The sequence below is a fragment of the Oryzias latipes genome, chromosome 8 (genome assembly GCF_002234675.1).
Source record: "Oryzias latipes chromosome 8, ASM223467v1".
In the NCBI taxonomy this organism is placed as follows: domain Eukaryota; kingdom Metazoa; phylum Chordata; class Actinopteri; order Beloniformes; family Adrianichthyidae; genus Oryzias; species Oryzias latipes.
The window spans coordinates 24,552,804-24,580,240 of NC_019866.2; the positions used below are offsets into that span (position 1 = coordinate 24,552,804).

Consider the following 27,437-nt stretch of genomic DNA (forward strand, 5'->3'; position numbering starts at 1 on the left):
GAAACTTTACAGCCATCCACAAAACTGGGGGGGAAGTGACCCCTCCCTCACTCGCGGGTATTCATGCAAACGCCTAAGAGGTCCAGATGGTTTCCAGGTGTGAACGCTCACCTGAGCTCTGGTCTCTGCGGTCACAGGGGAACCTCTGGTTTGTTGCAGGTGAACTCGGGTGCGGTTCACTTCAGTGTGAATGCAGACGGACCAAAGAGACCAGGCGGTGCAGTAAACTCTGTGAGTCTGGAGGAGAATGAAGCAGCCACTGAGGGGATCTGAAGAAGCAGGAATCACGAAGACCTTTGGAAATGCATGCTGGGTAAACGTGGTGTCGTGAGGAGCTTCTTTAAGCATGACAGTCAGAGGACGAACGGGACTCGCTGCTCTTCTTCTTGCGGCTTTGTTTCCATCCTGGTTAGAGTTCATTTCAGACAACGGCGCCCCCAGATGGAACCACATGACTTTGGTTCACTTGGGTTTTCTCCCAAGACAACATCTACCAGCTTTCTGCTCATTTTAACAGAGTCTCTGGAACCGTTTCATCTGGATTTCACACGAGGGAAGTCCCAAGAACTCGGTTCTGTCGGGAAAATAAACTATTCAGAGGAAAACTTGTGATTCGTGATCAATATCGCGACGAGGTCATTTCCATTTCACTGCAGCAGTTCTATTTAAGTCAACAGAACTTAAATTATGCTTCAAATGACCATAGGAGGCGGAGATCTCACATAAAAAGGCCCTGCTTGATTGGTCAACGGTCCACCCAGTTGATGAAATGCGAAAAGGGCTCGATTTGATTCGTTAAATACTTCAAGCTGCCACAAGAGTCTTTTAGCATGAGTGGAAACCGTTATGGCTCCTTTCTGATCCTCCATAGACCAACAGATCCATGAAGGTCATGAAGGTTTTCCTGGTCTGAGCTGGAATCTGGATCAGAACTGGACGGATGGATGGATCTGATGCTGCTGCCATTCTTGCTGCACCGCTAACGTTAGCTTGTTGTTGGAGAGGGGCTTTAAGCTAGTGGGAGAGACTGTAAACAGATGGATGATGGGAAATTAGCACATTTCTTCATCCTGGGTGGAGGAGTCTTCACAGAGGAGCTCTGAATGACAGCAGCTTGATGCTCCATAAGCCAATAAAAAGACAGAGCGGCGCCGCTCGTGCCGTGGAACCGGGTCACCAGAACCGTTCTTAACACCACCGAGGAGAGAATCAGCTCAGAAAAAAGAAACCTGGCTGAATTCTGGAGGAGGTGACTGACAGGTGAGGACCACCTGAAGAACCACCAAACTACATCCAGCTACACCTCCAACATCTGGCGGAGGAGAACAGAGGAGCACACGGTTAATATTTCATGTGGCCAGCAAAAGCAGAAAACCAACAGATTAATATTTTATTGGAGACGGCGAAGAGCAAGCGGATGAAGGCGACCAAACGCCGGCGTGTTAGCATCAGAGCGACCGTCCCCTAAACGCCACCGCCATGCGCTCCGTCTCTGACCCATCAGGTGATGGCGAGAGGAGGACAGGAGGCGCAGCTGACGCCTGAAAAAACCCTCCAACGCAGGAAAATCAGAACGTCAGAGAAACGCAGGAGCCGACCCATCAGAAGCAGGACCTGAACGCCTCAGGATCTGCACACAGTCAGTGTCCGTGGAGTCCCGGTCCAACGGGCGGCAGAACCAGCCCGGTTAGAGCTGCCAACACGGAGCAGCTCCATATGATCTACACAAAACAGAAGACACTCTTCTGGAGTCATAGGGACTGAAAAATTAAAGAATTTAGGCTGAAATACTGTCATCTATCTGTAAAGGAAGGAGCACCGAAAATGTAAATAATATTTATTTCCTGTAAAATATTGTTTTTTATTAATCCATCACTTTTTTTTTCATTATTACATATTTTATACGTTTAATTTTTAATTTCATGTCCGTCAGAGAACATCTGCTATAAATACTTCTGCTTTCTTGTTATATAAAAGTCGACAGATAAACTAAAAATAAATACATTTATGTAGAAAAAAGATTCATTTTTTTAATCAATTAAACCAAACACTATCCTTTATTAAACGCTTCTTTTTGGGTTCTATTTAATCCACACAGGACAAATATTTAACAGGAAAAGTAGAATTTCTTTCAAAAGTTGGAAAGAACTTTATTTTGACAAACAAATATGACTGATAAATATCATCTGATGCTTGTTTTTCTGAGGGGAAAAGCAATTAAAAATATGTTTTTGTAAAAAAAACAAAAAAAATGTAAAATAATGATCAACGCGTGGGCAAAAGTGTTAAAACAGAATACAAAAAACGAACATAAAAATGTAATAAAACGTAAAATATCAAAGCTGTATTTTTCTGAAATCCTGTTTCCATCTAAATGACAAAAACGTAATTTCACTCAAACAAAACGTGTTTCTGTAATATTTTCAGAATGTTTTATTTTGATGATATTTTCCGTTTTCATTAAGTATCCTCGCCAGTTTTCCTCAGAACGGCTGATCTTCATGGGGGGGCTCTTTCGTGAAGGGGGGAGGTCACATGGATGCGGGTTCAGCTCTCCATCGTGACCCCACTGGCGCGCGGGCGCTGAGGCCAGCCTCCATTTTGGAGAAACGAGGGTCTCCATTTTGAAACGGGGGAGGACCGAGGCGGCCTCGCGGCTCAGGCTGAGGCGGGAGCTCCGAGAGGCACGGGCGCTGCGCCGCGAGGCCTCGTGCTCACGCCTCACCGCCGTCGGTGCAGGGAACCATGTCAGAAAAGCCGACATGTTGGGTTTTGACGCCCCGCCCGCAGCTCTGCGGAAACCGGGCCCGGGTTCTGCTCAGAATGACCCCAGCCGCGCTGTTTGGCGTAGTTTTCTGTTTCGTGACGATAAAAACGGTTAAAACGTGAATATCTGAGACAGCTGCCGTCCATAGGTGCTCCTCTGCCGGCGACGATTCGCCCGCCTCGCCGCATCCTGTAGTCGTGCGGCGGGGAGGCAATAGCCGTGGATGGAGCGAGAACAAAAACCTCGCGATCTCTGCGCCATGGCAGATACGAATATTTATGACGTAAATATAATTTCAAACTAACTAAAACAAGCAGTAGCGAGGCGGTCAGATCCGGTCTGAGGCTTAGGCCGCCCTGAGCCACTAAAACCCTACGTGGCAGTTAAAGTGCCTATTTTGGGTCATTTGTGGTAAACCTGTTTCTTTTAATAATCAAAGACGTAGGTGGACATTTTGTTTAGCGGACTAAACCAGAACGAGTAGTGTTTTCAGGCTGAAACTGGTGTAGCTTGACGCCATTAAGGCTCGACCGCCTGCGTCCATGTGAGCAGCCATGTTAGAGCAGACAACGCCCATTTACTACAATGAACAAGGAGTCACGTGAGGCGCAAGCACGCGTGCTGCCACGCGGCTTATTGGCTGATTGAAGGAGGACGTCATCATAGCCACCTGCCCTCTTCTGCAGCTGCGGTCTTGTCGGTTATGCCGCGCGCGTGGCCGCGCCGGAGAGGCTGTTGCAGCCAAAAGTGTAAAGCAGTCACAGAATGTGTAGTTGGGAGATTGCACGTGCACAAGAGAAAAAGGGTGTGCGCGCGCAAACCGAGCGGATTTGAACCGTACAGTTAACCGTCACCGATGACAACGCGAGCTATGCACGCGCAAAGCCGAAGTCCCCGGGCGCGCATTCCTGTTTAGACAGGGATAACATGAAAAGGGAGACCCACGTGTGACACGCGCCGAGATTTCGTTTTAAAAAGAGAAAAGAAACAGTCAGCCGCGCGGGTGAATGAAAGAAACAGATGAAAACAACACCACCCAAAAAAAAAAAATAGTAAAAGACCAGGAACCCCGGGGGGGAGGGGGGTTTTAGGACGCGGGGCGTTCACGCATGAAACGCAGATCGAAGATGATCACAATATAGCAACAAAAAATAAAATAAAAGCACAGAAACTAATTTATGAATGAGTCCCGATTTAAAAAAGATTTTTATTTTACATGTTTTGTTTGAAATAAAAAAGTCAAAAATCAGAATAAAGGGGGGATTTTTTAAATAGAAATTCATCGACGGGTCCATATATAATTATGCAAATCAGATTTATGAACACCGAGAACTTTCGTTCACAGCCGTGGACAGGATTTAAAAATAATTTTACAGCAACATTTTAATAATAGAATGATGTCAGACTATTGGAAGAAAAACTAATCCCACCGCAAAGCAGCTGATCTAAACGGTAAAAATGCGTGGAATATTCACGAAAGTGTCCAAACTTGACTTTTTGTCTTCAAACCGCAGGAAAAACTATTTCACTGCAACACAAACGTAAATCACATCCGTTTAAGTTTAAACGTGGAGTTTTGCCGCAAACAAATCGAAGTCATTTTCTCCCTTTTCGACAGAACTAAAATCCACGGAGCCTCGTGAACTCTGCGTGGATCTTATCCAGTCATCCACGACGGCAGCGCTCTGGAGCTCCGTCTGCCTGCGTATGAGGAGGACGTGCACGGAGGGAAGCTCCTCCTGAGCAGGAGAAAGGAGGGACTTCCTGTCTGGGCCGCGCCACACCGAGCGCGTGTGTTTGAGTGAATGGAGGAGTGACGTCAGCACTCGCTCCCAGAGCAGTCGGTGTGGAAGGGGGTGGGGGCAGCGGCAGCCAATGGAGGCGCAGCGTGCGGAGGGGCCCGTCTCTTCTGCCCACATCTGCAGCCAATCAGCGAGATGCACTGCGGCTGCGCCGTTTGAACAGCAGAGGGCCGCGGGGCTGAAGGAGCGCGCGGCTCCACGGCGGACCGAACCACCGCCGCGGACGGATTCGGGGGATCCGCGGCCGATCTGATTCTCTGCACGTTCACTTTGTGAAACTGAGACAAAAACAGTTTTCTAAATCCATTCACATCCACAGCTTTAACTGGGACTTCAAAAACATTGTTATGTATTTTTATTAACAATTATTTAATATAATAATTATTTAATAAAGGAAAACGGAGCAACATCAGTTAAAATGTCAGCAAAAATATTTAATTATGATTCAGACTTCAGACTGAAATGATTGCATGACGTGTGGAAATTTCCAGACATGTAGACAAAGCTGCCTGCAGTTCTCACATGTTCAGCAGTGGAAGCAGGAGGGAAAGAAAAAAAGATCTATTAGAGTTAAAGACAAAAAACACTTTAAAAAGAAAGAAAAGGTTCTTTCATTTCAACTTCCTGTTTTTCAGATAATTCATCAGCTGTGTGACCATTTTCCATGGAAGTATGTACATTTACATTTTTATCAAGTCTACATTTTAAATTAAGTAATTTTTTTAAAAAAAAAAAACTTTGAAACTACTTATAATTACAGGGAAAACAGGGGAGTGAACCTCTTTAGTTTTGTGAGATTTAAATAATCTTTACTAAACGGTTAAGTCATTTTAATAGTTTAAGACACATCAAGTGTTTTTGACTAATGAAAATTCTAAAAACAAGGAAATAAAAAACTTCTATTGCTAAAATAAACAAGTTTATTTCACTTTCTTCAAAGTTTATACATTTTTTTTAAAAAGTCCAAGATTCAACAGCATAACGTATGGATGGTCATGTTTTATGTAGTATTTTTAACTTACTTACTATACTCTGTGATGGATAATAAACCAAATGGTTGCACCCGTGCAGCGTGTTTACGGTAACGTGTTGGGATTTATTGTGTTTTGTCACATGACCACAGTGTTTTTCCTCATTCCTACGTGTTCGTTGGCAGAAACTTTGTATTTGTTGTCGTCGTTTAAAAACACAAAAGCGTGACCCAAAAGGCCGGTTTGGAGGTGAAGGGTTCAAATCCCAGACTGCCTTCACAGATCCTCCCCCAGCTCCAGGAGCTCTTCTCCTCCTTCAGGTGACACCCCCCCCCCATCATGGGAGCCAGGCTGTGATACGGCACACCCCCTTCAGAGGGGGAGGGAGAACTGACACACTTTCCAGCTGGGGGAGGGGGCCCCTTCTCATGCATGTTTGCTCGTGCACACACGCCTGTGAGCAGACATGTGACCAGCAGGCCCGGCCTCCATTTTGACTCCTCGGCGGAGTCACGGGGGCCGACATGGAGAGCCGCTCAGCTGGAGGAGGAGGAGGAGGAGGAAGGAGCGTCTGGACCTGAAACCCGAACCCGGCTTCAGAGAGCTCCTGCTTACAGGCGTGAGGGGCGGCGCCCTTGTCCGTGTTCCGCAGAGATGACCACATGCTGACCGCAGCACCAGAACGCCGCTTTTCCCAACATTCCAGGTCCGGAAAGCTGCATTCCTGATGCGAGCAACAGGCCTCGTGCACGCACACACACAATCAACACACAGGCGTCCTGCAGGCCGTTTTGATGGACTCGGTGGTTCCAAAAGTGTCGCACCGTCTCAGGTTCTGACCCCAAAACCCGCCGAGTCCCTCTCCCATGATCATGGTGAATTCAAAGTCCCGCTCCGATCATCTTCTGACCCGTTTCCACGGCGTTCCCGCTGCTCTTTTCATTAGGATGACGCCGTTTTGAGCTAAAATCTAAAAGCCGCAGTCGTTTTCCAGGACAGTTTCTGCAAAGCGGCTGGAGCATATTAGAAATTCACCTCTGAGTTGTGGACGAGACTGTTGGTGCGCAGTAAGCCCGGCCGCACTTCCCGTCATCGCTTTGGGTCTCTACTTCTAGCTTCAAGCCCTTCTCCAACCCTCAAGCTAACATTAGCGGTGCAACAAAAATGGTAGCAACATCAGCCCCAAAGATTGTGGTTTGTACGTAAAACAACTAAAAACTTTTTTCTCTTTCTTAATCAAAACCATTTGGAAAGTAGAAATACTCAGAAAAACAATTATGAGTCCGAACTTTTCAATCTGAAGCTCCGTTCTTAAGTGTTTCTCTTTTGCAGATGATGTGCCGCTTTGGATTAAAGTTCAAAACTTTTACATTTATTCAAACCAAAAATGTCCCAATTTTCCAAAAAGCTTCGAGCGAAAACTTTCAAAATAGATAAACGTTTGTCGTTACTTCATTAGTAAAATCATAAAAAGTTTAAACATTTTGGCTCCATCCGTCAACAAACACCAACCAGATTCATCTCCAAACAAACTTGTGTTTGACGTTAAATACTTTTTTGAGCTTCCTGACCCACCGTAGGAGAACCAACCACTGCTGTACGGAGAACCCCGAGGAACATTTTAGCGTTTCCTTCGGAAAATTCCTCTGATGGAAGCCGGCATCACGAGCCTCGACAAAACAAATGTTTCTGTGACCCAAACAAAACCAAAAACAAATAAATTAAGTTTTTAAATTAGGGATGTTTCATTTCTTTATGCCCACACAGATTTTCTACGACAAGCACGTCCAAAGTCCGGCCCGTGGTCAGACTTCTACCAGCCCGCAGGCTCCTGTCATACGCGGCCCCCAGCATTTTCCACAAACTGCATGTTCGATATGTGGATTGTTGTTGGACAAGTTGTGTTTTAAACCGTTGTGCAAGGGGCAACACAGTCGCACAATCCTCCTGTGATGCTTTCTAGTTCAATGTTAAAATGTCAACAGTAAATGAAAAAGAAAAGCCACGACAAGAAGACATTGACATTTTGAGTAAAACATGAAGCGTGGAACCACCAGACGACACGCGCTAACGACCGCAAGCTAGCCGGGAATGAAAGGTACTTAAAACGGACAGAACTTTGGTAAAAACGTCTTTGTTTTCTATTCCATTGCAATAAAATGATTAATAAACAGTTCATTTAATAGCTTAAGACACGCCCCCGCCCTAGAAAGACCCGCCTTCCCTCATGTTTTAGGGACTCACAAAAGTTTTTGGGACCAAAGAGCCCCCCAGGAAGGATTTTTATTTTTCTAGGGGTTTTAATTGTATTTATATTGATAAATAAAAAAATACATTTAAACCGCTACAGCAATTTTTTTTAAACAGAAAAATAAGAGTCATGAAAAAATACAAATATATATTTACAGATATTTAAATATATTTACAGATATTTAAATATATATATATATATATATATATACATATACATACATATAAATAATGTAATTCATCTTTCAATTTCCTGGAAATTCCTGTAAAGTATTTTTTTGGTGTTTGCATTTATATTTAAAATCTTGTTTTAAGCTTTTTGCCTCCTTAAAACAGAAGCTTAAATACAACAAAAAGCATAAAAAATTAAATTAATAAATAAACATACATTTTTGTTGCTTGATTGTCAGATTTGAGGCTTAAAGAATGAAAAATGAATCTCTATAGTTTGGTTCTAGCACACAGCGTGACATCAGAACAACAGAAATAGTTTCATTTAAAAAAAACAAGAGTTTATATTTTCATAAATATTTTAACTTAAAATAATAAACTAATGCAGACATGAATTTTTATTTACAGAACATAAGATAGATTTAAGATAAAGACATTAAAATCAATTTTAGCAAATGAAAGCTGCTACAAGGATTTATTTCATTTTGTCTGCATTACTTTTTGGTCTTCAGGAAAATAAAATATATAACAAAAATACATAAAATACACTATTTAACCATCAATATTTAAGTAGTTTGAACTTCTTTGTTCTACACCTTTATAATCCTCTTTCAGAGGATCTAGAAACAAGGAAAATAGGATTAAAATGAGTCCAACTCTATTAGCTCATTACTTTAAACAATAAAAAAATACTCGATTTAAGGATTTAAAAAACCCTCAAATTTCACTGTAATTTTTGTTTTAACGATGTTATTTTATAATAATCTAATAAAATTATTTTACTACTATTTAGTGATTTTCTAGTTGGAGGTTTTTAGACTTGAATGTATTTTTTTCACCTTAAAGCAGCTGCATACCGTCACACCTTTGACTGACAGGTCTACGTGGGAATTACCCAGCATGCCGCTGGGGGCACGTTCACGGTCAACGGCGCAAAGGTCCTCGAGGAGGAGCACCACGATGACACAGACGGCGTGCAACAAGACCGGATCCACACGTGAAACAGAAACAACAGCGTCCCGACAGCAAATCAGAGCGCAGCGTGAAGCCGCCGCCGGCCAATGAGACGCCAGGGCGTCCTCAAGGTTCCCTCAGCTTCAGTCTGAGCTCTGCTGAAAAAATGTCAAGAATTCAGGTCTGCTGGCCGCTCCACACACACACACACACATGCACACACACGCACAGATGAACAGCAGGCCTTGGAAAACACAACGCTGCAATGACTTCATCTGAAAGCGGCGAGGATCTTCGGCGGTCGAAGGAGAGACGATAGAAACACCAGAGTTCTCCTGAAAGCGTGAAGGAGATTTAAACCTGCACCGTCATCGCGTTTCAAGAGGAAACCCTCTGTTCAGGTTCTACCAGAGGAACCCAGAAGAGCCACACCAGAACCCGTCTGAGCAGAACCACAGCAGATCTGCTCCTCCGGGTCTATTCTCACCGACGAGCCAGAAGGAACCACAAAGTCTGGAAAATGCTGCTCTGCATTCATGTTCCTGTCAGGACACATTGAAATGAGCCCTCTCTGTTTGCTTTAATAAGACGTAAAAAGAAAATGTTAACAGTTTCAAACTATGAAATAGTTTATAACTGTTAACAAATGACTTCCTTTCAAAATAAAAGACACCCAGTGGTCCTCGTCCTAGGAGGTCGTGAGCAGTGATAATAAAAATATATCATTTGTGGCGCATTTTTTACAACACAGTTGAAAAAAAATTTAAGTTAAATTTAATACAATTAAAACCAAACTATTTAAGTGACCTCCAACATATTTTTCAAACCATAAGGTGTTTTTTAAATCCTAAGAATTGGTTCCAAAATAGAAAATCCATTTGTCTAAATTCTGGTACAGGCCTCAAATGATTTTTCTGTTTTAGATACGACTTTGTTAAACTACAGAGGACTGATGTCGCAGAATTACGGCGACCGGTCATAAAAACTGATGGTGTGACGCAGGAATGACCGGAATAAAGTTTACTTTACTTTACAGTTGATCTTTAAAGTTAAAACCTTTTAATTTGTCTTTTACCAGAGTCACCATGGAGCCGTCTGTGGCTCTGAGGCCTCGACTGCAAATATTAACTAGACTGAGTGACTCCGCCCTCCTGGCGTTCCAAACAGGAAGTGGCTCCAAGAAGCCAAAATCCCGCAGACTTCTGGAGAGACATAAACAGCTGTTACTCATTCTGGATCTGGTCCTTTTTTTATTTAAATCTTCTTGATAATCCTCTTTTTTTCTCTGTCAGACCAATCGCTTGGTTGGATGCAGACCACAGGGTCCATTGGCTGGAGCCGGACGTAAGGCGTTTTCTACGGGTGACGTCACGTCCGGCTGCGTCCGTCTCTATATACGGTCCGAGCCCTGAAGCCTCAGGTTCCAGACCTCAGGTGTTTGCCAACTTTGGGGGGGGTTTCTGAATTTCCAATTCCAAAATCTCCACACAAAAAAACAAACAAGTTTGCATCAATACTCACTAGAATTGCGCATATAGACCATAATGCATTGCGTTTGAACAAGATTACGTTAAAATCCAGGACACTGGACCGAACTACATCGTCTATTAGACCAGTGTTTTTTAACCCTTTTTTGAGCCAAGGAACACTTTCTCCTTGACCAAACTGCCGCGGCACACCGGCATCCAAAAATGAACAAAGGAGAAACTCATAGTCTGTACTGAAGGACAGTCCCTCCAATCTCACCTGCATTTTGGTGATAGTTGTGACAGAAAAAGCTGGAAGTCGCAGCTGTTCTTTCTAAAAGATGTAATAAAGTTGAGTTAGTTTTCTGTAATAATTTTCAACTAAATTATTTAACATTTTACGCTGGTAGTTGTTTTTCCAGTTTATTAACATTCAACTTTATGTAACCTCACAAAAAACAAAAAAATCTTTCTAAATTTTTTTTATGATGGTGCTAAGGAAACGAATTTTTGAACAATATGATCACAACATGTTTGATAAATTTGACACAGAAAAACTAACATTATATTTGTTTTCTGTAGCGACACTAAAAGTGAACATGTTGAAGTTTTATCAGTTTTTTTTTGTCTTAATCAAAAATGAATTCTATGAAAACTTTAACAAAAATGTTTTCTTTTTAGATGATGAAATTGTTTCAATATACTATGTGTCTGTTTCACCCTTATCCTGTTTCTTAAATGTTATTATTTCTTCTTCTTAAATTTAACATCTAAAATAATCCAGAGGTTCTTAGAAAAGTGTTATAGTTGTAAAGACGACTTGGACCAAACTCTGGGATGTTTGGCTGTTAAGAAACACAAACCTGGAAGGAGAACTAAACTGTTGACCTCTGACCTCTGATTTCATCAAGAAGATTGAAAAACTGTTGGATGTTTATTCGTTGTGGTTTAAGACGTTTCACAGAGGTTTTCACAGGGAAGACTCAGTATAGCGCAGAAATGCTTTCACTTTAACACAATGCATCATGGGATATGTCGTGATGGCAGACAGACTCTCTTCTCCGATCTTCATTGTTTTGTTCTCTTGTTCCACGGTCTGACACCGGATTCTGTGGAAAGCTACACCGCTAAAGACGAGCTTTAGCTGGTATTTCTGTTAGAACTGAGCGACTTTATGAGCAGAATCAGAACAAGGAAGTGAAGACTTTAACCACTTTTGATTGGTCAGACTGATGACATGTGATTAATCCTCCAAGAATGATTGGTGGAGACAGTTAAAGGGGCGGGGACTTTTCCTAAAACAGAGCTGAAGCTGCAGCTAAATCAGGGTACTGTCATTCTTATTAAAGAGTCTTTAATAGAATCAAATAAACACAAAGACAAAAGTATTTTATGTTCTTTTCTATTCCTAACTACTCAGTGTTTTATCAGAGCCTGTCTGGATGAACACAGAGCTGAAATCCTGGAGATGGAAAATGTTCATTTCCCACCACACACTGGTTGAAAATCTCTGTTTTAGACCTGTGTCCCACGAGAAACGGTCGGGTGTGCTTGATTTATTTTCTCAAATATAAAACATTTATCATCACCAGAAGACCAGCTCTGTGTAGTTTGACGACACCTTTGTGGAGCTCTTCAAGGTAAAACACCTGATCTCTTTGCATCTTCCACGAACAATGGAGTTTTAGGGCCTCATAAAGGTTTTAGTACCAAAGAGCCCCCCCAGGAAGGATTTTTCTAGGGGTTTGAATTTTATTTATATTTATAAACAGATTTGTTTTAAAACAGAAAAATAAGATTTGTGAAAAAACACAAATATTTTTATTGGGTTTACCCACCATGAACTATGGACAATTTTTAAAGATATATATATCTATATATATATATATATATATATATATATACATAAAGCATATAAATATAATATAATGTATTTCATCTTTCAATTTCCTAAAAAATTAATTGTAGTATGTGGTGTTTGTACTTATTTATAAGGGAGTTTAAAATCTTGTTTTATGCTAAATGCTTCCTTGAAATGGCTAAATAAGTTTAAACCCAAAAGCATAAAAAAATTACCATCATTATCATCGATACCATAAGAGCCTTAAAAAAAGTAAGCTAAATTACCATATTTCATGTTTGTACATTTACGAGAAAAAAAACTTTAAAATCTACGAGACTAAAGTCGAACATTCAAATGTTCAAGCTAGGCTCCAATAAACAGTGAACTTTGCGCGTTAAATGTATTTCGACTTTAATCTCCACATTTCCTGTAAGCAAAGGAACAAAGCCAAAAAAAATTCTCTGGACCATAAAGTTTGCAGATTTCTACTTTAGATTGTCATCCATGCCATCAATATCCTATGATCAATACCATCAGAGGAGACTGGCTTTCTATCTAACAGAAAAGCATGTCTGACTGTTTCACCGCATTTTTTAAAACCCAGATACACTATTTTCACCACAAAAGCAAAAGTAAACATTAATAAAGTCTTTTTTTTATGATGGTCCTAAATAAGAATTAAATAAAGACAAATATAAAAAGTCTTTCCACCTGTCTGGATGAACACAGCTGATATCCTGACACTCAATGGTTTTCACCAATTTCCCACGATACACTGCATCAGCCGTTAGCTCCTTAAGGCTCCTCCTCCATTCAATCCCATAATAATACACTTTTCAATGCAGATACTCGTTACTCGTCATTTCTTATCGGTGATTTTCTTATTTGTTATCCTAAAAACACCTGGCCAGGTAACAACTTTGACGTGCAAATGACACCTAAACTTTGGTTTTCCCATTTATCAATTAGTAATCAGTACTTTAAGGGAGTAATCGTTTGCATGTACAGGTATCCCTATGGTTACTCCCAACGGTGGCTCCTCATTATTTTGTTAATTAGCTTTTTCCCTGCGGGCAAATATTTGATTTTTTAAACAGTAAAATTATCTATTTTTACAGATCAAATATTTTTACTCAAAGAATTTAGAGTTTATCATAAAACATATTTTTTCCAGAATTAACCCAAACTCTAACACCATGTCCCAAGTCCTTCACTGCTCGCCAAGAGGTGCATCGAATAGTCCATTCACCGTTTTCTAGAGCTAGAGTCTACAATCCAAGGCTGGATTCCAGTTACTTCCATACTCCACTACTTCTAAACTACTCTCACAGTTTTTGTCAAAGAAAATATCTTTAAATTTTTGTTTATTCTTTTAAAGCAGGGGTGTGAAACTCATTTTCACAGAGGGCCACATCAGTGGTTGTCCTCAAAGGGCCAGATAGAACTTAAACATGTAACTAAATGTGATGAAAAATAAACAAAACTACTCTTTAATGTTACATAACTCATTTATTTATTATAACTTTTTAAAGTGCATAGAAAACATATGTTTAATCCTATGTTTAAATCCTTTTAAACTTGATTCTGTTATGTTAGGTTCTATGGACAGTGTTTAATGCATAGCTGCCCAATCCCATATTTCAAATCCAATTCCCCCTAGACTTGAATAAATGCACACCAATTTCTATTTTTTATTTTAAGAAATTAAACACTTATATGCTCTCGTGGGCCACATAAAATGACATGGAGGGGCACATTTGGCCCCCGGGCCTCGAGTTTGACACGCGTGTTTTAGACCATTAAGATTTCCATCATCAGAACAGCAGATCCAACAATAATTCATTTCATATTTAATCAGTTTCCAAATTTGTGACATTTTGCCCGTTTACAAAAAAAAAAAAAGTCATCATGGCGCCTGAATTGCATTTAAAACCCAGGACACTGGATCATAATTTTATTTAAGGGTTATGGAGGGAATTCGGACTCGATTGTCCCCTGAAGGAATCCCTCTAAAGTTCGGGTTCGGGTTCGCTTGCTTTGCTGGACCGGACCTCAGCGCCGGAAAGGCGGGGAGTTGATCGCCTTGTTGATTTTTTTACAGGGCAGGAAAATAAAGATTTCTGTTTCCATCACCTTGTCAGGAGCAGCGCCACGCTCAACAGCTGTTGCCATGGAGACGGCAGCAGGGCAACTAACCAGCAGCGCTTCTGAGAGAGAAGGACTGAAACTCAAACATGATGATGATGAGGGACAGACAGGAAGTGCAGCCAGGCAGGAGGGGGGTCCTGTTGACCCCCCAACCCAATACCGTGGGCCATGTGTGTGTGTGTGTGTGTGGGGGGGGGGTGTTTCTACATGACTAAAATCACATTTTAACGAGATCTCCATGGCCGTGTGCGCACGCACACACAGGAACTCTTGGGCCCCAACCAACAAGCCTCCACCCTCCTCTCTTTGTCTTCATCCCATTGCTGCCACGCCCCTCCCCCCCCCCCAAGCCTGTGTGTGCGCCTCGCACACCCCCAGATGTGCGCGTGCACGCCGTGTTTGTGTTGAGGGTAAGAGCAGTCGACGGACGGCCGCTTCAGAGGAACAATCGGAGCGGCGCGGTGGAGGAGGGGCGCCCAGGAGGGCTTCTTAAAGAGACAGGCCCCCGTTTCTGCCACCCATCCAACCATGCTCGCTTCCCGTCCTCCTCGTCTTCCTTCCTCTCGGGAACAATGGCTCTTTGTCATCACTTCCTTCCTCCAAATCTCTCCTCCCACGCTGCTCGTCTTCATGACTTCTGCAGTTCTCGGCGCCGCCGGCTTTCTTTGGACTCTGGAAGACCGGTTTGAGCCCAGCTAGCTTAAACCAAGAACCCCAGAGATCCAAGCTCCAGGATCAGGGGGAAACGTTCAACAACAGCCAGAACAGAGAACTCTAAGCATCCCTGCAGCGATATGCTCGCATGTTCGGACGGCTAATCCGGTTTTACTCACATTCCACCAAACCTAAAGTTTGAAAAGCCAAATTCCGCCGCTGAACGCCGGAAATGGAAAGATTTCCGTCTGCAAGGACATTTTCTCCCCACTTCCCAAAACAGAGGTTTTTTCTTAAAAGATGCTGACTGTTTATTCTCACCACTGACTGGATTAAATTCTGTAAAAGTGGGCGGAGTCAGAGCAGACCCCTCTGGCCTGCAGCAGGCGCGTTCACCCGCAGGAAACCTTAACGGCCCATCCGAACGCCAGAATTTACACCATGTTCACATTCACCAGGACCCAAACCGGTTAAGCTGTTCCGATCAGCACCTGGGCCGGGCTTTGACCCACTCCTGGTTCTGTCTGCCAGAACCACACTCCCAGGAGGAGGACGCTTCCACCCAAAACCAACACCCACCACCCAATGAAACAGAAAAAACGGTTAAGGAACAAAAAAATGGAATATTTTGCTAAAAAACAAAACTATTAAACTTTTATTCCTTAGTATAATATCCAACTTTAATTTAGGTTTAATTTGGTTTTTGTTAAAACAGCTGTTTGCATTAAAAGCCGCAACAGGAGGGGAAGAGTTAAACTCCAACTCCAGAATTATTTTGGACAATTTTAGTAAAACAGAAAAGAGATTCCTTCAGAATTTACTAAGGAAACGTCAAACGTCTGTAGGACGCATCAACTCTTTATGTCTTCTATAAAACGTCACTTCCATGGGACTGTCAGGACCGCCGACGTGCCGCAGGCGGAACATCCATCCCAACCAGAAAACGGTTGAAGCCTAAGAGGCAGACGCGAGTCGCCCACGCCGTCCGCCGGTCGCCCACGCCGTCCGCAAACAGCGGATCAGAGAGGAATCAGCTTTTTCAGTCGCTGTCCGAAGATCCTGAGTCTTAGTCCAACAGGAGTTCTCCATTGTGCTCAGCTCTTCTGCTTCAGTCCTGGAGTAATCTGAGCACGCCGCCGCGCTCCGTGGAAATGCTGGGTCGGTGTGGGGAGGGTGGCGGCTCGCCAAGGGAGGGAAGAGAGCAGGAGAAACGGAGGCTGTGTTCCAGAAAAGGACACACACCACCACAGAGGGGGGCGGGGCCTGCTGGGAGCAAGAGAGAGAGGACCAATCGGCTGCTTCGAGGCAGCGCCCAGCAACCAGTCACAGGCGCCGCTGCCACAGGATTGGTCACACCCCCTGGGTGTCCACGCCCCTCCCCCCACCCCGCTCAGCCACTGAGGAGATCCAGGCAGAGCCGGACCTGCCAGCAGAACCAAACATCGGACCCACGGCGGTTTACAGGGATAAGAGGCGATCCGGCACCAACACATCAGAACCACGAACACGGGTCCGTCTATATTAAAGACACTTTGACAATGACCCAGACTTAGTGTGTAAGAACTCCAAAGCCATGAAAAACAGAAAAATAAAAGCAGTTTCTATTCCTCACAGAACGCTGAAGAACAGGACAGCAGAACCGCTGGATCGACTGACCCGGTTCTAAATCTGGCTCAGATGTAAACCAGCCTGAACCAATGAAACACCAAAAAAAACTTTCAGCTTTTATTATTTTTATAATTTCTCAACAGATTTATCTAATAATTTCAAACCTTTGCATCACAAAGTGGAAATAATTATGAGGAATTCTGAAAATAAATATATAATCTGTCAAAGGCTCCATTTGTAATCTTTAGTTTAGTTTTATTTTTCCACGGTGTGTTTTTAAATTCCTCTGATGTTTTCACCGCCACAGGTGGGAACATCAATGTCCTCCTCGCCGTTCTGATCTATTGACCTACGCTGTGGGGGCGTGGTGGACCACGACCACGCGTGGCGCCCTTCCATCTCCGTTAAAACCGTCACCTCCTGAACCCAAACAGCCGAGCTCTTCACGCGTTTCCTCACGTCTGGACCTGCTGGAGCTTCCCCGTATTTATCTTTTGTGTTAAACGTGCTATAGAACATGTCAGTGGACGAAAAGCATCACACGTATGTGCTTCATTGAAAAAAATAATAATACCTCAAAGGTTATTTAAGAATGAAACGTTCCTAAGCGCCACTATGGATCCTATATGCTTCTCCTCTGAGGCTCCGCCCCCTTTCCACACACAGACCCCTTCCCTCATTCTACATCCACATTCCTGCATGCAGTTTTCCACACAATAAGCCAACTACCCCCACCCCCAACGGCAGGCAGAAAGCATGGCCAGGGGTCAAAGGTCGGGGTTGGCCCCGCCCACTTGAAGCTGATAGTGTGGAGTCCTGATGGCAGAAAGAGCAGATTCAACCTTTATTCTGCAGAAAGAGAAAACGACCCCTCCCCCATCGGCGAGGCTGGCTCCTCTGAAACGCCCCCACCAGTAACACACACACACACACAACGTGCACACACACTCGGCTCCATTTTCAGGAACTGCTCAACAGAAACAGCAGTTCTGGATCCCTGACCCGAGCCTGGAGCTCTGGTCCAAACACGGACCGAATCCTCCATTTACACACAGAACCAGAACCGCTAATGACACCGACAACGGCTCAGGAAATTCACTCACTCAATGTAGGAATGTGTGCACAAAAAGACAACAACTACAAACACTGCAGGATCAGCTGAGGGACAGGACCGTTCACAGCGGGTCGACCAGCGTCTCAGGTGGATCCCTGCAGCAAAAACCTCAAATCCACAGGAAAAAAATCCACACAACCTGAAAGCCACGCAGCTGTATTACACCCGGAAAAATCCAAACACAATTCAGTTTTTTAAATTTATTTAAATTTACCTTCTAAATAAAAGGGTGTGTCACCGTGGGCCCCACAATGCATTGCAGCAGTAGCCAACGCCACCATGGAAAGGAAACGTTTTCCTCGCGTGAGACAACGGGGACGCAGTTCAGTTCTGCCTGAACAAAAACCCCAAATATTCCGGAGTAATGTCTCCTGCGGGGCTGCCCACGCGGCTACCACGACCTCGCGAGTCAAAGCGCGGGGGCCATCTTCACAGACAAAGCCCCGCCGCTCGGAGGGGTCGAGCTTCGCCATTTTGCTTCTCCAGACTGACGTTGACTGACATTTTCATACGTTAAGCTCCACGTGCGTTTTTGACCCCACGCACGCGGGGAACTTTAAAACGTATTAATGGTGCGGGGCAGGTGTGGGCCTCCCGCGTGACCCGGCGCCATCACAACAAGTCACAGCAGATGTAACACGTGACCCACTGCCACGTCGGTCCCCCCATGCTTCACGCGAGCATTCACGTTTAGCACCGCTTTCTGTGCTCACGGGCGCGCGCACACATAATATTCAAACCAACCTTTATTCACCAAAAAATGTACAAGCACATAAAAGCCTCAACGGGCTCGCGGAAAGACCGCGCGCGCGGCGGTGAAGCACAAATGGCGGTGCAGCGCGCGGTGCTCATCTCGAATCTGTGCCAAAGGTTACGAGCAGAAGGAACGGCCTCCACGAGAATGCTGAGGTTCTGGAACGGGCTCGGTCCGGTCCACGGCTACTGTGGCCCAAGAGAAAGCAGGAACCCACAGTTTCTATTTCACGCCAGAGCGTGGGTCTCAACACCGTGGAACCGGAGAAATTCCACGGTACCTTAAGCACTATTTTCAAAGAAAGATACAAATTTAAAATAAAATGTAAAATTAAAAGTTTGGGGTCCACACTTGCCCTCACGCGGGCAGCGTGGAAAAGACGTGTTTACGTAATCACTGCTAATTCAAAACAGGCAGTGGTCACGCTGGTGACCTCACCGTCACTGTGACACCGGAACCCCCCCTTCAGCAGGCGGGTCAGGGGCCTCATAACACATGACAGGGGGGTGGGGGGTCTGCCCTACCTTTGCTTCTTGGGGACGGAGTGCTCCACCTCGATACGTTTCCCTTGAAGTTCCACTTTACCTGGAACAGACAGAACCAGAGGCGGCCGTTAGAACCGGGCTGCAGCGTGCTAGAACCGGGCTGCAGCGTGCTAGCCCCCCTCTGCCGTGAAGGCCTGCGTGGAGGTGGGGGGGAGGGGGCACTTTCTCATCACGTCTGTAGAAACCGATCGGCAGGAAAGCTGGGGGCTCGTGGGTGTGCAGCGCGTTCTGAAAGGGCTCCCACGCAGGAAAAACGGGTTAGATTTGAAGGGCTCGTGCGTGGAATCCGGGTGTTTCTGCACGCTTCACACCAGCAGAGAATGCGGCTCAGGGACGCATGCGTGTGTGGGTCTGCGTGGGGCCTGTTGGTTGCAAACACGCAAGTAAGTTCAGTTCTGCGGGTCATCTGGCAGCTCAGGGAGGGGGAGGGGGGGGGTCACCACGCCGCTCCGTGGGTGCAGCCCTGGTGTCGTGGGTCCCCGTGTGATTGCAGCGGCGGTGCACGCACGGCTCTGCAGACCCTCCCGCCGCAAAAAAGTTGAAGGATTATGTTCAGTTGGTTCACGCACAACCCGCGAGGACAGGGGGCCCGCGGCTCCCACTGACCGGACGAACGGAGGCGCTCCACGCACGGTCACTCACCGGAGAAGGTCTCGATCGCTTTCATGGCCCACTGGTCGTCGGGACAGTCCACGAAGGCGTAGCCGTTCTTCATGAGGAACTGTCCGGTGTAGGGGATCTTGTGCTCGTCGAAGGTCCTCCCCAGGTCCTCGGCGGTCACGCCGTCGCTTAGATTCCCGATGTACAGCTTATGCATGGCGGAAGAATTCATAAAGTCCAAAAGAAAAGGAAAAAAAAAGGGAAAAACAAGTCCGGTAACACTAAAAATTCTAAACTACGGAGAATATCTTTGTTAAAAATCGTGATAACGTCAAAATCCTGTCAGACTGCTGTCAATCAAAAGTAGAAACCCCGGCGCGGAAAAAGTTCCGTCTCCTCGCAGCAGAGAGACGGTGGTCGTGAACAGGTGGAGCTGGGTGTAGATCCGGTGAGGACAAACGGAGCCGCGCTGCAGCCTGCCGGTGATGATGGCTCTACGGTGGAGGAGTGGGGGAAGTATGGCGGGAGCGGGTCGGCGGGGATGTTTTCCTCTCTTTCTCCGCCTCTCCCTGCCTCTTTCGGCGATCTGTCGGCAGAGGGCTGACGCCGCCCCTCCGCCGACTTCATCGGTTTTTTTCCCCTGCAAGGAAACCACGTGGTCCATCTGGAGTAAAGAGAACCGGAAGGGGAGGGGCAACCGCCCGTGACCGACAGGCGCGTGCGTGTTAGTCATTGAAACATAAATGGGTATTTTGATTGCGTTCCCTTTGGTAGCTGCGCGTGCACAAACGGGATTAGACTCTCGAGCGGTTTAAAGCTCAGAGCGAGAACCTTCTTTTCAGGTAACAGTTTTTTTCAGAAGCGAGGAGAGACCATCCTCGTGGAGGTGCAAATGTTTCCATTACACCTCCGCGTAGATTCACGTCACAGTTTTGGATCTTCAGGCCCAAATTTGAAGCCGCTGAGCCAAAAGGTCAGCCGTATCACTCCCAAACACTCTACTGTCGCAGACGGTTCCGTCACACTTGACCCAGGTGTTCTGAAACGCCTTTGGAGGAAGAGGTCGGCAGGTTACAGGTGCTCGAGCCGTCCTCGCCCCGCTGTCCCCCCAAACAAACATGGCGGTGTTACGACAGTTCCCGCTTTGTGATTGAAACTCGGGCCTGGTGGATCCTGGAGGTCACGGTGGGAGAACCGGGTCCGTTTGGGTTTACGCCGGAGCCGGAACCACCTAATGCACGCGAAGGAAAGCCCGTTAACCCCCTGATGAGGAGGTAACCGCTCCTCAGGGTGGTTTTGGGCCTTTTCCTTCCCCGCGTGCAGCGTACAGGGAGTTTGGCGCCGTAACACGCCCCATGGACAGGTTCACGGGAGTGAGGCGGCCTTCTACCATGTCACGCCATCACGGCGTACACGCAGCCCACGCGCCGCACGGCCGTGGCTGCTTTGAAAATGGCCCCAAAACACAAAATGGAACCAACGCGTTAACATGGCGGCGGAGGAGCCTCGCGCCTGGATGAAAGGAGCCAGTGACGTAATTTCAGAGGAGGTCACGTGGTTTGGCTGTTCATTGAAGTCAAAAAGTAGAGAAAACGAGACAGAAAAGAGGTTTTCCTCACTGAAAAACGCCTTAAACTGAATGGGGAACCTGACAAATCCATGACGAACGCATTTCCAGTTACGTCATACATGCTAAACTAGCTTAATAAACTAAATGCAGGCTATGATGAAAGAAAGCCAACACCTAAAAGGATGTATTTAAATCAGTTAACATAAAACGCCCATATATATATTGATACATTTAGCATTAGTTGTTTGTTAAAAGTTTATTACTTTTAAAAAGGGTTGTTTAATGATAATACATACTAAGTTCATCAGGGTGAAATGTTTATTCATCTATTATAGAAGTAAAACTGCATCCTAATGTAGAGTATATGGAGTTTTTTCTTTTGACCATCTTGAGTTTTCTGATGTTTTTAGTGGTTAATAAACAGAACAGAAGAATGTGACAGACGTCTCAGACACACATGAAGTCATGACACCACGGAGAGGCAGCGTTTTTATTGGTTCACTTGTCAGCAGGTAAAGCTGTTCACTGAGACGCACTCCTGAGTTACCTGTGGGCAGGTGTGACTGTTCAGTTGGCGAACACGATTCCAATGAAACCCAGTCCATGTTGTGGTTCTGCAGGAGAACCGACTTTCAGAACCAGAGCGTCTGTGGAAAATGTTCAGGTGTTCTTCAGAACAGGGGTGGTGTTTCCTACAGAGCAGAAACCACCTTCATCACAGAGCCAGACTGGCTCCAGAACCCCCTCCTCTTCATCACAGAGCCAGACTGGCTCCAGAACCCCCCCTCCTCTTCATCACAGAGCCAGACTGGCTCCAGAACCCCCCTCCTCTTCATCACAGAGCCAGACTGGCTCCAGAACCCCCTCCTCTTCATCACAGAGCCAGACTGGCTCCAGAACCCCCTCCTCTTCATCACAGAGCCAGACTGGCTCCAGAACCCCCCCTCCTCTTCATCACAGAGCCAGACTGGCTCCAGAACCCCCCCTCCTCTTCCTCACAGAGCCAGACTGGCTCCTTCTTCGGCTCCCGTTGACACCAGACTGCGGTTTTCAGGTTTTCTGAACCCGGCTTGATTCTGACATCCTTAGCGAGAGCAGAGAGGAGGGTCTCCTGGGTGTTCGGTCTGATGACCGACGCCGCCCCCCCCCCCCCCCCCCCCACCATGAACCGGCTCCCACTCTGCTGCATTCCCCGGTGCTCAGGAGGCTGTTGTCACGGTTACCAGTCTAAACTCAATGGATAAGATCTCGGTGAATCGGATCCCTGCAGAAAGTCGACCAAATGGAATCTGGTGAAGACAGCAGCATCGTTTGCAGAGAAACCAGTTTCCTTCTGTCAGTCAAATGTGACAGAACTTCAAAGGGATTCAGAGGAGAAATGAGAAAACAGACGTCTGCAAAAACCTCCACAGCTCTTCTGTGTGAAATGTTGGATCCTCGGTTCGTGCCTTCCATCCCAGAATCTCCCCCTCCGTCCCCGCGGAGGCCGACCTCATGGGACGCGTGGGAAGATCCCAGGACTCTGGATCCAGAGGAACCCTGTAAGGCGGGAAAAGCAGGAAGGTCCAGAGGAGAACAAAGAGCGGGGGGTGGACCCCGTCTGACCTGCATTGGGGGGGGGGGGGGCGGCTCACCTGCGTCTGACACCAGCGGCCCGGAAACGTCTGCTCTGGGACCCCACAGAGCCCACCTTGAGGTTCTGCCGCTTTGGTCCTGGTTTCACAGCAGAACGAACCGGACCCACACGACCCCCCCCCCCCCCCCCCCTCACCTGGGTGACATCACATAACATGCAGTCATGATGCTGATCGGAACCTCACCTGGCGTCATTTCACACGGTGAACGGAGCGGCGCTGCAGGAAACCCGGCAGAACCCGACCCAACCCCCTTTAGATCCACCTCTGGTTGAGGCAGAACCATCTTTCCGGACCAAAACCCTCAGAACTGAGTTCTAACCGTTCCAGGTGGATCCCGTCTCCGTCAGCGTGTTTTCTCTCTAATGAAGCGGTTTGAATCAAAAAGCCACACGGAGACCCGACACGGTTCAGATCCACCCGGGTTCCCTCCACGATGGAGAACGGAGGGAACTGCTGCAGAACCGGTCCCGGTCATCTCAGTTTCAATCAGCCGTGGAACATTTGCAGCAAACCTCAAGCGACTCGTTTAACAATAATTCCATTCAAAATGGACATTTGTTCGTGGAAAACAATCCGATTGACCCAAACCGGATCCAGACAGAAATTCCTGCTCCTGAACAGTTTTCCAGATTCTTGGATTTCTTCCAGATCATCAAGTTAATGAAATCTGTGTCCAAACCAACAAGTAAACTAGAATGAATGTCAAATCCATTCACATGTTAGTTTCCTAAAGTTCACCACTGTTGTTTTTCCACATCCAAAGAATCCAAAGGGAACATTCTTAGAACATTCTAGACACTGGATGGTCACATTGGACTGGACTTTTTATTGTAAATAACCTCTGTAAATATTTTTACCACTAATGTTGTACTTTTGTCATGTGTTGTAAACGTAACTGTTGAACCTTTTATCCTGTTGGAAATGTAGCTCCTGTTCTAATAACTTTAGCATATCTATGCTGAAACATTCTTTAATATGCACTTTCCTAATTCAAATAAATAATCAAATGTGACTAGAATGATGGACTGATCCATTTTGATGACATCACATGTCGTCCGCTGTGATTGGTCGGTTTTACTCTACCATATCTGTTTATGAAATGATTTTTTAGTGGTTCAGGTCGACTCGATTAACAACTAGCAATCGATCTGATTGGACAAATGGATTCATCGCTGCCCCCCCCCCCCCCCCCCATTCATTTAAAATCAATTTGTTCTTTTAAAAATCTGTTTAGGAGGATTTTTTCCTTCCTGCTGACGGCTGCCGTCGCAGTGAGGCGTGAAAATCAAAAACACTAAATGTTTATTTCATTAAAGTCAAACAGATTCTCCTGTTTTTATCATTAAATGATTCCCATAATCAGTTTTTCTTGTTATTTATATTATTTTATCTGAACTTCTGACAGACTTAAAGTTAAATCAAACACATTCTGACTACTTAAACACTTTTAAGATTATATTTTTGCAGATTTGGATCCTATAATAATAATCCTAACATCAAAGGTTTAATTATGTTTTGTTTTTTTATAGAAAATTCCTCCAAACAGCAGAGAAACTAAATACTAAAACATTTAATGTTTAAAAAGTCTTTACAGGATTTCATTGTAAATTAAATTCATCAGATTATTTTCACAAAGTTAAAGTCAACTCTTCAAATGCATAAATCATTTCTTTAAAGCAATTTACTGTTTTATTTAGAAGGATAGAAAGTAATTGGAAAAAATGTATTTATATATTTTATTATGTATTTTCCACGTTTGTTCATTTTTAATTATAATTTAGATTTTTTTCCTAAATTTACCTGATAAATAAATTGCTATTGAAATGAAGTGAAATCTAAATCAAATATAAATTCTGTATTTTGGAATCAATTTGATTTTTTAATTGATTAATTAAAAAATTGTTTAATTGATTAATTGAATTCCAAACGCATTTTCTTGTTTCTGGATCCAAATCTGGAGGCCGGCGTGTTCTGAAGAGAAGATCCCTTTGGATCTGTAACAGATGAAAAAACCCGACCAGAACCTTCCGGAAACTCTCTGGACTTTTTCTGCGTAAAAACGACCCGCAGTTGCGGAAAGTTTACGGAACCGACACCAGAACCTGCCGCGGGTTTCTGCTCCGGTTCGGTCGGATGTTCCTCCAGCTTCCGAAGTTCAGCGGACCATGGAGAGAAGTAAGGAACCAGCTTCGGATCGAAGACTCAGGGAGAAAACAGACCAGCAGAACCAGAACCGAACCCGCGTCTTTAAAGAGCCGTGGGGTAGGGCTCGCGGAGGTGCGCTCGCGCCGCCCCGCTTCCGCTGATGCTACGCCCGTTTTTCCGCGCTACTTCTTTTTCCATCAAAGAGAAGATACCAGACTCACCGAACCGAGCCCGACCGTCGGGCCAGAAACAGTCGCGCGGCAGCCTTCGCTGCTCGGGGAGCACGCGCACAAAATGGAGAGGGAAGGGAAGAGAGAGGGGGAGGAGACAGAAGAGAAGAAAACAAAAACAACGTGATGCCCCAAAACAAAGACGGGATAGTTTCACGAACACATTTGCAGAACCAGAACCTGTCCGACCCAACAGTGTTCTGCTTCCTCCAGAAACCCAAACTTCTCCGTCAAACCGTCTCTTTTCTCCGTTTTTCTAACTTTTAATCAGTTTGTGGTCCTTCTGTCCGGCGCGCCGCTGCCCCCTGGCGGCAGCGCCCCGCCACTGCAGCCGGGCCTTCACCACCGGGCCCCTGGTGTTGGAGCGGGCCTGGGGGGCCACAGAGGAGCCTCCCGTCTTAACGCACGCGGCGTTTGCCTTCTGTGTCCGCACAAATGCACCCGCGGAGCAGAACGAGCTGTCTGGACTGCTGTTGCCCCCACAGACCTCACACCCCCACGAGGAGTCGGCACGCGCACGCGGCAGGTAAAACATAAAAGCACGCGCCGCCATCAACTCTCATCTGCAATTATCGTTTTTCGAATATTCCAAACGATCAATAAAGCGGAGGTGGGGGGGTGTCGTTTTTTTAAAGATCCGCGGGACTTTTTTTTAGGTTAAGGGCGATTTTAATTGATCAGCGCGCGCGCTGGGATTAACGGCGTCGTTTGAGACAAATTCTGGAACTGGGGAGGGTCACGCCACTCCTCCCCCCTCCCATCCACAAAAACAATTGAAGAAATTGGTTAAATAATTAAATAAAGAGAAACAAAACGGCGCGCGGCCTCCAACAAGCCCAACGATTTTCCACAAAAATCCACCGCGTGCTCCGGGGCAAGGCCCCGCCCACAACCACCTGCGCGCGTGTGCACGGCGATCTGCAACGCCGTCGCGCGCACAAAAAGGCTCACCGCTTTTAGAGACCCCGAAAGGGGCGCGTGAGCAGGAACAACTGCGGGACGCGCGTGCACCACACGCACGCTCCCGGTAGCCCGAAGTACAAAGAAAAAAAGCAAATAAATTATTGAAACAATTATTGTTGCTCTAATTTGATTATTTTCATTGCTTTTATAATATTTGTTCCAAATAAGGTAATTTTCACTTTTCTGACGGTTTCAGCAAATTTCATCTCAAACACGAATTTATTTTATTCTACTGTTTTCTAATTCCATCAATTCTTCTTGCCTATAATCAGGAATCAGCAGAAAGTCCGACTGGATCAGAACTGACTGAAGCCTCAAGAACCAGAACAGTTCTGGATCCTCACAGAAACCGGAACCCCTTTTCTTTGGGTCCTTCTTTGCTGAAGCAGAACCTTAAGAATCGGAACCAATTCTGCGGTTTGTTTCTGCAGCTTCAATCTGAAAACGATTAATTTGCTTCAAATATAGAAAAGATGAAACTCAAACGAATCCAGTTTGATCCAAACATTTGACCAAAACGCTGAAAACTCTGGTTGTTGCCGGAAGGAACCAGAGTCGCATCCCTGAAGGGAAAACATCCTCGAACCCGCGTCTCCCGGAGAGTTTCCGTTTTTGAATTTCAAATTAAAACAGCAGGAAGTGGGTTTGAGGTTTCATCCAAAAGCAACAATTTCAGCGTTTTTTCCATTGAATGTTTAAATATTCCTACATGTATTGATGTCCGTTTACATCACATCACACCAGAACCTGGTTCAGGATTTAGTTTGTTCGACTTAACCGTTTTGTTAGACTTTAGTTCGGCTTCTGTGCAGAACCAGAACCAACGCCTCCTGAACTGAAGGCCGCAGACCTGAAATCTTCTATCCAGAAGTCTTTTTTTTTAGTTTAGGTTTTTTTTTTTTTCAGGTTTTATCAGAACCATCATGACTGGAGGGTTTCTGAAGGTTCTGCTGCGGTTGAAGCACAGCTGAGATGTTTGGACTCGGGACCAGAGGAGCCGCGATCCTCCCAGAACCGACGTTTCCTGACCTCTGGCCCAGATCACTTTAGTCCCCTTCAGCTCTCCCAGCTTGAAAATACCGTTCAGGTTTTCAGATTCAGCTTTAAGGAATGTCATATTTCTGTTCAACTGGAATATTTTCTCATCAAAAAGAAAAATTTCTCAGGAATTCAAGAATTTTTTTAGTTTTTGTTTAAAACGGCAGAAATCTGCATTTCTGAATGCAGATGGGAGAGACAGCGGAC

At 45.3% G+C, this 27,437-nt stretch overlaps 1 protein-coding gene across 2 annotated transcripts in view; it reads right to left on the reverse strand.

The window, feature by feature from the left end:
• The window catches only part of igf2bp1 (insulin like growth factor 2 mRNA binding protein 1), a 35,545-nt gene extending 15,279 nt beyond the window's left edge, over positions 1-20,266 (reverse strand). The window contains exons 1-2 of one of the 2 annotated variants that reach the window (XM_023957844.1): positions 19,690-20,266; positions 19,027-19,087 (exon numbers count right to left, since the gene is read on the reverse strand). In XM_023957844.1, coding sequence (XP_023813612.1) covers positions 19,027-19,087; positions 19,690-19,879 — 251 coding nt within the window. In that variant the 5' untranslated portion in view covers positions 19,880-20,266. The remainder of the gene's footprint in view (positions 1-19,026; positions 19,088-19,689) is intronic. The other variant, XM_023957843.1, reaches the window with a different exon arrangement.
• Positions 20,267-27,437: the final 7,171 nt, after the last annotated feature.